This window comes from Misgurnus anguillicaudatus, chromosome 7 (assembly GCF_027580225.2).
Source record: "Misgurnus anguillicaudatus chromosome 7, ASM2758022v2, whole genome shotgun sequence".
Lineage (NCBI taxonomy): Eukaryota > Metazoa > Chordata > Actinopteri > Cypriniformes > Cobitidae > Misgurnus > Misgurnus anguillicaudatus.
The window spans coordinates 29,368,390-29,383,193 of record NC_073343.2 but is presented as its reverse complement, the minus strand read 5'-3'; the positions used below and the strand labels follow the sequence as shown (position 1 = coordinate 29,383,193).

Here is a 14,804-nt window from a genome sequence, read left to right as displayed (position 1 = left end):
GAAAATAGGCTCATTTTCCAGATACCCTAGAGCAGGGATGTCAAACTCAAGGCCCGCGGGCCAAATCCGGCCCGCCCCCTCATTTCATCTGGCCCGCGAGAGTTAACAAATTATGTTAATTATGTGGCCCGCGAGAGTTTACAGATTATTTTATTGTTATTATAAGTTTTATTTTTTGCAGGTTATTTCCAACATTGACTTTTTTTGCAGCCACCAAAACTAATTTTTGTCCCGCCAAAGTCTTTTTGATATTGATAATGTTGATGATTGCATGAAAGAGAACGTGCAGTGCCCCGCACACGCGCACTACTAGAGTGGGCGTGTCTGAATGCGAACGCTGCAGCCTCCGGAGGGCACATTTCCAGGCTGCATACGTCATCAAGACTGTCTTGTTTCAGGATATTAACAATTATAAAGTTAAATATTATTCTTTGTTTATAGTAAATAGTTGTAATATCCGTATGACTTGCGAATGTAATGGTCAGTTAACTTATAATCCAGGCTTGATGACGCTGCCTATGCGACCTCCGCATATGGAAACGGACAGTATCTGCTCGTGCTTTCTCTCCCTCTCTCGCGCACGCACACGCGGATCCAGCGAGGAAATGTTTTCCGTCTCGTGTACAGAAATGTTTCGCGATGTCCAGCTGGGATTAGTTTACACAGCGTCTACTCCCGCTAAATACGCGAACTAATGACTCATCTGACTCATTAGTAACTATTGAAACTATTGATCTGTAGCCTACAACACTTAACTCATGAGACGTCAGTCAATCAGACACTCAAAGCCAGGTAAAAATCACAGCTTTTTTGTAAAGAGGGCAATAAATGACACGCCAGAGTATATTTGTCTAATAAATGCATATTGTGGTGGAGATTTTAAAACAGATTAGTATTTTAAAATGCCTCTCATTTTCTTACCTGCACAATGAAGGATAACAGAACATTTTGAGTGTACTCACACACAACATGTGTTTTTGTCACCACAATTATTTTAAAAATAATCTGTAGAATAGTTGTACTCTATACACTTTGTCATTATTTGCCTGGGCTTCTACTTTCAAAGCTAGGTATTAATTGAGTTATTAACAAAACCAATAGTAAGCAAATGCAGAGAAAATTATGCAATGTACAGTAATAAAAGAGTTGATACATTCATACAGTCCTTCAAATACACCCGGCCCTTTGAAAATAACCGTAATGCTGATGTGGCCCGCGATGAAATTGAGTTTGACACCCCTGCCCTAGAGTGAAACATTAGATTTTTACCGTTTTGGAATCCATTCAGCTGATCCCCGGGGCTGGCGGTACAACTTTTAGCATAGCTTAGCACAATCCATTGAATCTGATTAGACCATTAGCATCGCACTCAAAAATAACCAAAGAGTTTTAATAGTTTTTCTATTTAAAACTTGACTCTTCTATAGTTACATCGCGTACTAAGAAAGACTTAAAATTAAAAGTTGTGATTTTCTAGGCAGATATGGCTAGGAACTATACTCTCATTCTGGCATAATAATCGATGACTTTGCTGCCGTACCATAGCTGCTGCCAGGTGCAATGATATTACGCAGTAACTTTCAATAGCAGGGGACTGTTTTCGGACACTGCATAACTATAGTAACTATAGAAGAGTCAAGTTTTAAATAGGAAAAATATGTCATTTGGTCATTTTTGAGCGCGATGCTAATGGTCTAATCAGATTCAATGGATTATGCTAAGCTATGCTAAAAGTGGTACCACCAGACCCGAAGATCGGCTGAATGGATTCCAAAACGGTAAAAATAAAATGTTTAACTCTACGGGAGCTGGAAAATGAGCCTATTTTCAAAAAAAGTGGTGTGTCCCTTTAAGTTTGAATTGGAAGGATACACTGAGATTAAAAAGTCTTATTTATTCAATAAATTCTTATGAGACCTTAATGCAATACAATTTGATTTGCATATGCAAATCAACAGGTAACACTGATGAAAAGTTAAACAGTACATTTTGGCTATATACTTAATTGCTTGGCTGCTGTGTTACAGTGCCTTGATCCTAATGATCAAAATTTATGCATAATACATCACGTCCCATATACATTTTGTTTTTGCTGGATATTTGTATCCTCTTTTACTGATGTTTACAAACATTACAGATTAAAATGATTTGGATTGTTAAAAGGAAGTAGACTGCTACTTGTAATTCCAGCAGGAACTGGCCTTAATGAGGACCAGAGGCTTTTTGAAGCACTTTCTTACGCAGCACGGCCAAATTTGCATTCAGACATCTGCATTCATTTGCATAATTGGGGCAGTTCAGGCCTTGTCTCATACATTATTAAACTTAACAGTGGATAGGAAATGATTCTGATCATATGGGGCCACCTATCCTCTTACAATGCATCTTTTATTCTGTGATGCTCCACTAGCAGGTTTTTGTATCGCTTATAGGTTGTTGTTTTTTTTTCAAATGATCATAATAGACACATTCAAAGTATGCATTTATTGTGATATCTAGTTCATTTTAAAGGCTGTGTAATATGAAATTGTTGTTTTTCCTATCTTAGGGCACAGACTCTGGATCAGTTCTGTGAGTTTGTGAGACAGCTTAAAGGAGTGAGACAGCAAACAGTTCAGATCCATGTAGCTGCTGCTTTCTGCTGCACTTTAAAGGTATGGAGATGTTTCGACGCTTTATCTTAATGTGTTAAAGGGATAGTTTGCCCAAAAATGAAAATTGTGTCATCATTCCCTCCCCTTCTTGTTGTTTAAAACCTGTATTTTGAGTTTCTTTATTTTGTTGAACATAAAAGAAGATATTTTGATAAATGATGGTAATCACTAGGGATGCACCGGAATTAAAATTCTTGTCCGAAACCGAAAAAGAGAAAACCAAGGCCGAAAACCGAAACACCGAATTAAATTATTATGCCAATTATTAGTACCATTGCATTTATGGCTATGACTGTGTACTAACTTTACTAGGGGTGTGACAGATCACAAAACTCACCGTTCGGATCACATTATGTTTTGGAGGGACGGATCGGATTATTTTTCGGATCAGCAAAAAAGGGGTGGCAAAAATCTAATAAGAAGTAAAGAAATGGCAAACATTTATAAAAAAGAACAAAGTTGCACAATAAGTAAGGTCTGAAATTAGCATTAGGTACAGAAATCGAATTAAATGAATCATAACACTGTCTTTATTGTATAAATTAAATATAATTATTATTTTTTAGAGCTACTGAAGTGATTTTCTCTTTGTCTTGGGTTGTTTGATTAACATTAATGACACAGAATTAAGTAGGTTAATTGAGGTTACTGTCTCTTTAAGACCAAATAAGAACAGACTGGTTTCTGACTGTAATCTATACATACACTTAAGACATAAACAAATGTTTTTATTAGAAAAAAAAGTACTGTGGAGATCATTTTGTTTGTATGTGCCCTGTCAAGCACAGAAAGATTTTATGTTTGCTTGCTTTTTGAAACGTGTCTCTCCGTGTATGCACTACTGAGTGGACTTAAACGTGCGCACACAGAGACCGAGGGTGAATTCCAAACAGCGCAGCATAAATAGTCGCTCCACATAAAAACATTACGTTGTTTTTCATTGCTTTATTCTGCAAATGTATGTTAAAGGAATAGTCTACTCATTTTCAATATTAAAATAAGTTATTACCTTAACCAAGAATTGTTGATACATCCCTCTATCTTCTGTGTGCGTGCACGTAAGCGCTGGAGCGCGCTGCGACGCTTCGATAGCATTTAGCTTAGCCCCATTCATTCAATGGTACCAACCAGAGATAACGTTAGAAGTGACCAAACACATCAACGTTTTTCCTATTTAAGACGAGTAGTTATACGAGCAAGTTTGGTGGTACAAAATAAAACGTAGCGCTTTTCTAAGCGGATTTAAAAGAGGAACTATATTTTATGGCGTAATAGCACTTTGGGGAGTACTTCAACTCGCCTGAAAAGTCTGCTCCCCTTCTCCCTCTCATAATGGGAGAGGGAGGGTGTTACTGCGCCGAGTCGAAGTACTCCCATAAGTACTATTACGCCATACAATATAGTTCCTCTTTTAAATCTGCTTAGAAAAGCGCTACGTTTTATTTTGTACCACCAAACTTGCTCGTATAACTACTCGTCTTAAATAGGAAAAACGTTGATGTGTTTGGTCACTTCTAACTTTATCTCTAAATGGTACCATTGAATGAATGGGGCTAAGCTAAATGCTATCGAAGTGTCGCAGTGCGCTCCAGCGCTTACGTGCACGCACACAGATGACATTGGGATGTATCAACAATTCTTAGTTAAGGTAATAACATAGTTTAATATTGAAAATGAGTAGACTATTCCTTTAATGGACTACAGTATGAGATAAATTAGCGCAACTCTCTCTAAAGTTTACACATCAAGTGTTCTGATCTTTGAAGGGCATAGTGATGATCACGTCTGACTGGAGACGGACCGGACACATTCAACCACTTTTTTGTGGTTAAATTTGTCCACATCCCAGACATGTAGCTTCAGACAAGCAGGTGCAGGTCGTGGTTTCTGTTTGCGTCATCACAACATTTCAGCCGTATTGTTTTGGTGATAAAAATCTTTCTGCCAAAAACCGAAAATGCTCTTTTTGGGCCATTTTCACCCGAAAAATTTCGGTGGCCGAATATTCGGTGCATCCCTAGTAATCACACAGTTGACGGTACCATTGACTCCTATAGTATTTGTATTTTTTACTATGGAAGTCAATGAGTACCGTCAACTGTGTACTTACAACCATTTATCAAAATATCTTCTTCTGGTGGAGGGAACCATCCCTTTGAGTCCATTGCCGTCACACTGTATTAAGCTATTCGTCTGTCTTCTGTCTGTTTGTTTCTCTCTCTCTCATCCTGCATAGTGTTTAGCCTTGAATCGGATGGAATTGGGACCAGAGGAGGTACAAAGACCCGCGCTGTCTCTCCTGGTGGGGGCACTAGAAGGCTCAAACCCTCAGTTGCGCTGCATGGCTGCAGAGGGATTAGCAAGACTGGTGCAGGTCCTTAATGATCCCAGCTTCACTGTTTCCCTCACATTAATGAGTTTTGACAAGTGAGTCACTGTCACATAAACAGGTGCGTTATAATTTAAGGCAGAATATGAATTTAACTCGAGATGGATGTAAATGTATTTCAGGCTGAAGACGGCAAGGGATGCAATCACACGCACTGGTCACGCCTTGGCACTCTGCGCTGTCTATCGTTACCTGGGTGGTATTAATTCCCCCCAGTACCTCAGTGCCTGTGTTGGGGTCCTTTTCACCCTGTCTCAGGACAGCACCTCACCTGAGGTCCAGGTACAAATGCCTTATGCATTTTATCACTATATGCATGTATGAAGTTGATGAAACTGAAAGTTTGTAAACAACTTGCATTCCAGATGTGGGCTCTCCACGCTTTGTCCATGGTGGTGGATTTAGCGGGACCTCTGTATCACACTCATTTGGAGGCCAGCTTTACCCTTGTGCTGCGATTGCTCCTCTCGACTCCACACACGCATGTGGAGGTGCAGCAAAGCCTGGGACGCTGCCTTAACGCACTCATCACCTCCATGGGTCCTGATCTGCAAGGTATGCATACCTTACATAAGCATTGACACCTTATGTGCATTGTGACTATGCAAGCACTCATTTCTATATTATGTAATTGTCCCCAGGTGATGGTGCAAGTGTGTGTGCGGTGAGGACCTCATGCTTGGTGTGCTGTGCTGTGATGCAGGATAGTCCAGACTGTCTGGTTCAAGCCCAAGCCATCTCCTGCCTCCAGCAGCTACACATGTTTGCTCCACGCTTCGTCAACCTGGCCAACGTGGTGCCCAGCCTCTGTGTACGTGATTGCATGCAGCCCAGCATGCCTACAATCATACATTACTATGCTTTTTATATTCCTAAATGAAACATGATACTGCGATGGCCACTCTTTCCAATTGTGTATAACAGCACAAGCAATGTAAAGTGATGTAGGATAGGTTATCCACTGGGCATTATTAGTTCATATTAATTTTTCCTCCCCTGTATGACCTTGGTTAAATCAGCAAAGACGTTTAGAAAGAGGGGAATATTTTTATATTTTGATGAAAGAGTTTTTGTCTTCAATACTGATGGATCACACACAATATCATCATGGACATTTATTACCATCCCACCAACCGTAAATAGGCTAGATTTATTTGATGTGTTTTAACATTAGAGATGACCTTTCAAGACCTTTTAAGACATTTTACTCAGAGCTGCATACAGCTTTACCGCTTTGCTTAATGTCTTACTGTAGCAGTTTCCATTCTCCACATTCATTTATTTTATAGTTTAGAGGTAGTGATAAATGAATGTCATTGAAGTAGAGGCAAATAGTGACCGTGCTTGTCTTCTTTCTCATACAGGAGATCTTATTGGATTATTCGGTATTGGTAGGTTTTTTCTCCTCTCTTCTGTCAGGCGACTGTGAACCTTTTCTCTTCATGTCCTCTCTCTTGCTAACTTCCTGTACTGTCGTTTTCCTAACGGTTTTTCCCAATGTGAAACTAACTCATACAGGAGATGTGGATTTGAGACTGAGCAGACAGTGTTCACTATCTCGAACTGCAGGGTTAATGCCAAGGATTAGATTTGCTTGGCTTGGTCTTTTCTGTAAAAGCTTCTTACACTGACCACACACACACGCACACAGTACACATGACATTCACCTCCACGACTGTTGCCTCATACTAATTCAAGCTATTAGATTCATTACATTTGTCTTCTCTCTCGCTTGCTTGCTCACTTTCTTTCTCTACCTCCCACAGCCACACATGCACAATAAGACGGTATTAAGCTACGTTTCATTTACCCTTCAAATCGCGCAAATTGAATTAGCGAATTGAAAATGCGCCTATTGGAAACAAAGTAATTTTGCATAATCTCACATATATTGCAAACAAGTTTTTGCGCTCAGGTGATGTGGTTTTTCAGGCCAAAAAGGAATATATGTGACCCTGGACCACAAAACCATTCGTAAGTCACAAAAAATACATGCATGGTAAAAATTATCGATTTTTCTTTTATGCCAATAATCATTAGTATATTAAGTAATGTTCATGGTCCATGAAGATATTTTGTTAATTTCTTACTGTAAATATATCAAAACTTTATTTTTGTGAGTGGATGCAGCAAAATCAGCCATAAACTCGCCTACAAACTTCGCTTTGCTACCTTTTTTTATGGTAATTTCCCATTCAAGTTTGGTTTATGTAAAAGCCTACACCTTCCCCCATTCAGGCAACAAGGTCATTACAGCGGAAATACAGTAGAGAGCACTAAAACAAACCTTTTCATTAATATGCATTGCTGTATACAGACTTCATTGGACTTTGAACTTTAAATGCGATTTTCTCAAAAACAATTGCACTCTCAAGTTCCAGATTTTCAAATCGTATTTCGGCCAAATATTTCATAAAAAACGTACAGCAAAGGAAAGTAGTGTTTGGCAATATGCCCCATTGTGAGATCGTCCTGTCGTCAGCCAGTATCGGGGATGGGGCAATAGTTTACTCATTTGTTTATTTGTTCATTGTTTTACTCATTTATGACAAGCCACTTGATTGGTGGACATATAAGAAGCTGATTTACTCTTGAGGGCAACAATGTCATGACCGCAACCTTCATCAGGGTTCCCACAGGTCCTTGAAATCCTTAAAAGTTTGTGAATCTGGGGGGAAAATTCAAGGCCCTGGGAAGTTTTTGAAAATATACATACATAGACACAGTTTTCTGGAAACAAAATCCATAATTCACTGTGTAGTGTAGGATAATATCATACAATTTGTAGCCTTTTAAGCACACGTGCTAAACTGTTTGTTTAAATGCTTATATCTTCTATATGCGAATGTTAATTCATACCAAAATGCTTTATTGCATAGTTGTGTTTGACACATGAAAACATCTCAAGTTACTTATGTAACTCTTGTTCCCTGAGAAGGGAACGCAACGCTGCGTCTCCCTTGCCATACTTCCTTCGTCCCTGTAACGCCGTCTTTGGCAATATTTCACTTAGATATATATGTCCTGGCTCCCGCGTCATCCTGTCTTTGTTGTTAAGCCTCACCATTGGTTGAATTTGATATACACATTCAGACGCACTTACCCCTGGAGGCGTCCCCAAAGTGTCACTGAGTGACGCAGCGCAAGTTCCCTCAAAAGGGAACTGTAACAATGTATCTTAAAAGACGATGTAACCTTGCTCTCACTTGAAATGTGTCCCCAAATTTAGTCCTTGAATTTGAGGGTATTGCACTTGGAAAGTCCTTGAAAGGTCATTGAATTTGAAGTTAACTTAGGTGTGGGAACCCTGCTTTTTAAAACTGGCATACATTTTTTGAATATGGAACAGTATGTTTGATTGGATAACAAGACAGAAGCGGTGTGTTTGACTTTAATAACCGACAAGCACATGACATCAAAATACTTCAAAAGTCAGGAGTCGATTGCTCAGTATACTTATGTCGGTCTGCGCCGTTTCGTATTTGGAACGACTTATCGCGAGAAAACAAAATTATGCTTTAGTCGCATAACTTCGGTTAATTGAAATGCCGTCATTTTGCAATCATTTTTTTACAACATTTTAAAGCTAAAATTTAGCGCAAATAAATGGTAATTGAGAAAACATGCTTTGCTTAACATGCTCTATTTCTAGATGCTTTGATTTATAGTCATATTCTTTTCAAATAGCTCGCTTGTCACATCGAGTAAAGCTTGAAACAAGCCTTGACAATAGCCGTGCACTAACTTTCTCTCCTCCCACTGGCCTTCTGTACCTTGAGAAGAGGGTTTGTGTGGGATCATTTTAACACAATGGGACTAACTTTATTGCGTGTGTCACTGTCTGCTGAAAAGTCTTTGGCTATGCAGAATTTAGTTTTAAGTCTTGTTTCCTGTGCTTAATATAGTTACATTAACACCCCCTTTCTATTATTTTAGAGTAACACTGCATTCTGTAACCATTGACCTTGAAGTTTCAGGAGTCTGGTGTTAATATGACTTTTGAGTCACAGAATGGGATTGACTTTGGTGACCTTATAAAACAGACAGTAATTTAATTTATATCTGCAGATGTATTATTTACAGGACAATTTGTATACCTGCCTGTGAAAATCCAGCTAAAGTCATTTTTTGTGATGTACTGTTTCCTACATAAACTCATCCTGCATAATGTAAAGAACAAATATGACCTTGATATCTTTAATATTGACTGAGTAAGGTCATGTCAAAGATAGAAATCCATGAGTGAAATTAAACTATGCGACTTTAGCCTGTATTTCACAGACAGGGTCACATTTGGCTATCACACCTGTTTTGTATCCTATATGTCCTATTTGTGCTTTCATCTGTACTCTCTCATGCAAAATGTGAACAAGCTGATAATCACATTTGCTGGAGAGTATTTCTATTTTCACCCACTTGGTCTCAGAGCACCTACTGTACATGTGAACGCAACCAATTCACTCCATACTAATAAGACTAACAGCCCAAAATCAATTCTAATCAAGACTATTAAAGTGTCTCAAGATGCAAACACTCAACGGATTCACGTTTCATTAGTATGACCACACCAGAGCTCATATATTTTTCCACTGATCTCATTTGTGCATGTGCAGATAAACCTGTGCAGCTCATATCTGTCCCTGCGGCGAGCGGTCGTGGCCTGCCTGAGGCAGCTGGCTCAGAAGGAGGCAGTGGAGGTATCCGAGCATGCTGTAGCGCTAGTTAAAGAGCTGCCTCGCAGAGACAACACACAACTGGGTGAGTCATCATTGCAAACTACACAGTCTGGTATTTCACAGGGTTCCCACGGGTTTTTGAAATCCTTGAAAGTTTGTGAATCTGGGGGAAAATTCAAGGCCCTGGGAAGTTTTTGAACATATACATACATAGATACAGGTCATTGATAGTGTCTTTGAATCTATTTTATGCAAGAAGTTTTCTGGGAAAAAAATCCATATTATTCCCTGTGTAGTGTAGGATAATGTCATAAATATTCTAGACTTTTTAAGCACACTTGTTTGCTTTAAATGCTTACATCTTCTGTATGCGAATGTTGATTCATACCAAAATGTTTTTTTGCATAGATGTGTTGCATTGTGACAAATGAAAACATCTCGGGTTACATATGTAACTGTTGTTCCCTGAGAAGGGAACGAGACGCTGCGTCTCCCTTGCCATACTTCCTGCATCCCTGTAATGCCGTTTTTGGCAATATTTCAGATAGCGATATACTTACTGGCTACCGCATCACCCCGTCTTTGTTGTTAAGCCTCACTATTGGTTGAATTTGATATACACATTCAGACGCACTTACCCCTGGAGGCGTCCCCAAAGTGTCACCGCGGTGACGTAGTGCGAGTTCCCTCAAAAGGGAACTGTAACAATGTATCTTTAAAGGTAACACGATGTAACCTTGCTCTCACTTGAAATGTGTCCCCACATTTAGTCCTTGAATTTGAGGGTATGGACCTGGAAAGTCCTTGAAAGATCCTTGAATTTTAAGTTAGCTAAGGTGTGGGAACCCTGTAATTAATATTCGTTCATTATGCGACCCTGTCTGTGAAATCCATGCTTAAGTTTCACAGTCAAAAAATTACATGTGGAGCATTAAAGTTTTATTTTAATAATTGATTTCGTCTTAATTTCAATCTTTCTGTCAATATTAAAGCTATTAAGGTTATATTTTCACAGCATGTTCTTTAAATTGTGTGGGGTGATTTTATGTAGAAAACCGTAAATCACAAAAATGACTTTTTCACAGGCAGGGTAACATATATTAAGTGTTTATACATCACACCAAAAACATTTGATTATCGCTACATGTGCATTATATTAAAATAAATGTTTTATGTTTTGTAAACAAATGCCGCACAAGCACATTTTTTGCATTTAAAGTTTCAAAACTAGATCAAAAACTAGATGAAAAGTCTAGTAAAACTTACTTGGCAATGCAACTTGATTTCATATCCAAATATGAAATATTTGATTAGAAAATTAGATTATATTCCAATAATCTTGGTTTCATATATCTAATGCATAAAAAATCATACATGTCAATTGTATCCAAGTATTTATATACTTTTGGAGCCACTGTAACTACATTTGAAAAATCAAAAAATAAATCATTTTGCCTTTTTATATTATTTCAGAATATAGCATGGTCATCAATCTTTTTATGCTAAATTTTTCCAGATGTCACTATTAAGGAGGTGGGCCTGGAGGGAGCTCTGTTTAGTCTGCTGGACAGGGAGTCCGACCCACACCTGTGCCGAGACATTCGGGAGACGCTTGTCCACATGATGAGCTCCGCTTCCGAGTGCAACCTGGCACACTGGCTAAAACTCTGCAAGGATGTGCTGTCTGCCTCGGCAGGTGAGCTTAGATCTCAACTCCAACAGCAGTGTAGGGAAACAAAGAAGATCTTAATGTTTCATTTCAGAGGTTTTAATCTGTCATATCTAAGTAAAACATGGCCTATTTCCACCAAGTATAGTATATTAATAGAATGCCTCTGGGATGGTGTATTTTTTTGTAGGCAAAACCCAGAAGCGAGTTAGCATTTTAGCACTTGCGGATCCATCGTCCCTAAGTAAATGGGTTTTTTGAATGGTGTTTTGGTTAAACTTCTTAAATTAGATATTGGGTTAACAGTAGATATTTTCACATTTTATTCTACTATAAAAAACACACCAGTAATACCCCCACTCGTGACTTTATTTAAAGCTTTAAAATGTAAGGTGGCTAACAAGTTAAGACCGTGGTGTAGTTTCGCTTGTAGCCTAAGGTTAGCTTTTTATTTCTAGTTTATTTCTAGTAAATGCATTTACTAAAAAATAAAAATATTTCAAAATTCATAAAAGTTGTTTTTATCTGTGAAGATTTTCTTTTTGGACAAAACGTGTAAGTGTCATAAACATTTGTTAAAGGATTAGACCATCCAGATAATCCAGATAATTTACTCACCACCATGTCATCCAAAATGTTGATGGTTTTTTTTGTTCAGCCGAGAAGAAATTATGTTTTTTGAGGAAACATTCCAGGATTTTTCTCATTTTAATGGACTTTAACGGACCCCAACACTTAACAGTTTTGATGCAGTTTAAAATTGCAGTTTCAAATGACTCTAAACGATCCCAAACGAGGCATAAGAGTCTTGTCTAGCGAAGCGATTGTCATTTTTGGCAATAGAAATAACTTCTCTTCTTCCTCCGGCTGTGTGACGTGCCAGCGCAACCTCACGTAATTGCGTAATGATGTCGAAAGGTCACGTGTTACACACATTTGCAGACTATTTTAAACAATAAACTGACACAAAGACATTGATTAGTATCATTCAACATACAACAATGTCGGAACGGTCCTCTTTCTCTACACTTGTAAACACTGGGGCGTAATTTCGCATACGTCATCGGTGACCTCTTGATGTGATGACGTATTACATGAGGTCGTGCTGGCGCATCACACGACCGGAGGAAGACGAGAAGTTATGGTTTAAAAGTGCATATTTTTTATTTTTCTTGCTAAAAATTCTTTGGCAAGAAAATCTTTTCGCTAGATAGGATCCTTGTGCATTAAAACTGTTAAGTTTTGGGGTCCATTAAAGTCCATTAAAATGAGAAAAATTCTGTAACGTTTTTCTCAAAAAATATAATTATATAAACAAAGAATGTTGGATGACATGGTGGTGAGTAAATTATCCGGTATTTTTTTAGAAAATGGACTAATCCTTTAAACACCAAGCTTATTTTTGTGAAAAAAAACATTGATCATGGTGACATTTTTATTGAATTTAAAGTATCCCGTAAAGAGACCCGTTACATTTTATGATATGTCCCACCTATACTTGCAAAGATACGAGCCAAGTGATTTTCTTAGAAAGTGTGGCACAATGAAAGGCCTAATCTTTTGTGTACAATTTCATGAGAAATATCATTTTATTTAGGTCGCTTTGAAAGATTTTTATCATAGATTGTTTTGTTTTTGTGGTGGTTTTATGACACTTTAGACTCTTCTGCAGCCGCCTCGGTTGAGACTCATCAGGAGGAGGATGGAGATCGATTTGATGACTCCTCTGTATTTCACGCTAAGCCTGAATCCAGCGGCCCCTTCAACAACCTTCGCTGGTCTACTCGTGTGTTTTCCATGGAGTGTGTGTGCCGTATAATTGCACAGTGTGAGCACGGAGACCCAGCTCACTTCAATATGGCACTGGCTCAAAAACAACGTTTACATGAGTCCGCAGATTAGTCACATTATTCTTGTCATACACACTGCTTCTGCTTTAAACATTTTCTTTTCAGCATTAAAATAACTTCTGTTTATTTGCCGCAACACTATGACTGTCTGAATCGATGTGTATATATCTGTTGACATAGCGCCATCTTCTGTGGTAAAGAGAATTCATTTAATCTCATGTTGCAAACCCATTTCACTTTCTATGTGGATCTTGGTGATGTTATCTTTCGTTGTTTGTTCACACATTGAAAGTGAATTGGGACTGAAGCTGTCAGTCAATATAACTTTTGCTTGCAGTGCTTTTTTGCATTGATTTAAATTTTTAGGGGAACCACACCTTTGTCTTGCAGATTTTCTTGTTCTCCACCTGGCTGATCTCATACGCATGGCTTTCATGGCAGCCACAGACCACAGCGATCAGCTCCGACTGGCCGGTTTGCAAACACTGTTGGTCATTATCCGTAAATTCTCCAATGTGCCTGAGCCTGAATTCCCTGGACATGTCATTCTGGAACAATACCAAGCTAATGTAAGCTTTATTTCTAGCCTCATTCCTAAGATCAACTTTGTACACTTTCAGTTTAATCCAGAGAGCCGTGATGAAAGGAACAATTTTGATCTTTGAAAAAATGTATGCAAAATTTTATCAAATTGAAAGCAAGATATATTTGTGCAGTTAATTTTAAAGGTGACATGACACACATTTTAATCTTTAATACATAGAGTAGTATTGCATCCTTCATATCTCTGAAGAGTTTTTAAGCTGCATTCATACTAGCAGCGAGTAGCAGAGCGACGTGATCTCATTGTTTCAATGTAAGCTTGGTGACTTCCAGCAAAAATTGAGTGTCTGTAGACCTCTCACCACTGTTTTAAACACAGCTCATTTTTCCATTCACTCCACCCCCTCCCTTCTGGGTTTCTTCTAAAGCCACGCCCCCAAAACACATGAACACGAGACGAGCGGAGAGAAAGGAGCGCGGTGCATGTAGTAACATCATGTCACAATCACATGTAATAATACACTTAACTTTCACATTATGAATATAAACAAATAGGATGGCTTTAAGTACTCACTATTAAGCCAGTGTTTTGCATGAAAGAGTTTCCGTGATGAAAGCATTGTTGACTCTGATGAGGACTACACTCAGGAGACAATACCGCTACCACATCGTCGACTCGAGGAAAAGCCACGCGATATTTACTCTCGTTGGATTTCTTCGTTTATTCCTTTTTTTGCCTCGCTTGCCTTCGCTGACTGGATATGCAGGTACTGTGAGTTCTGAATGCACTTTCTCTGCCATACTTTTGCTCTTCCTAGAGTGCCTTGTGCACGTTCAAATTAATCGGGTGTGCGCATGTGTGGGCAGATCCCATAGCAACAGGGGTGGTGCCATGGTCACGAGAGAGAGTGATAGTCGCGCAAGCCAATCATTTGTTTCGTCACAAATGGAAATAATTAACTGTGTTTAAAACAGTCGTGAGAGGTCTACAGACACTCGAGTTTTATACTATCTTTTTCAGAG

General features: G+C 38.7%; 1 protein-coding gene across 1 annotated transcript in view; it reads left to right on the top strand.

Annotated features, from left to right (window-relative positions):
* The window catches only part of heatr5a (HEAT repeat containing 5a), a 40,850-nt gene that overhangs the window by 13,371 nt on the left and 12,675 nt on the right, over positions 1–14,804 (top strand). The window contains exons 17-25 of the mRNA XM_073869170.1: positions 2,549–2,654; positions 4,891–5,081; positions 5,166–5,325; positions 5,409–5,598; positions 5,685–5,854; positions 9,657–9,801; positions 11,236–11,415; positions 13,049–13,289; positions 13,594–13,807. Coding sequence (XP_073725271.1) covers positions 2,549–2,654; positions 4,891–5,081; positions 5,166–5,325; positions 5,409–5,598; positions 5,685–5,854; positions 9,657–9,801; positions 11,236–11,415; positions 13,049–13,289; positions 13,594–13,807 — 1,597 coding nt within the window. The remainder of the gene's footprint in view (positions 1–2,548; positions 2,655–4,890; positions 5,082–5,165; positions 5,326–5,408; positions 5,599–5,684; positions 5,855–9,656; positions 9,802–11,235; positions 11,416–13,048; positions 13,290–13,593; positions 13,808–14,804) is intronic.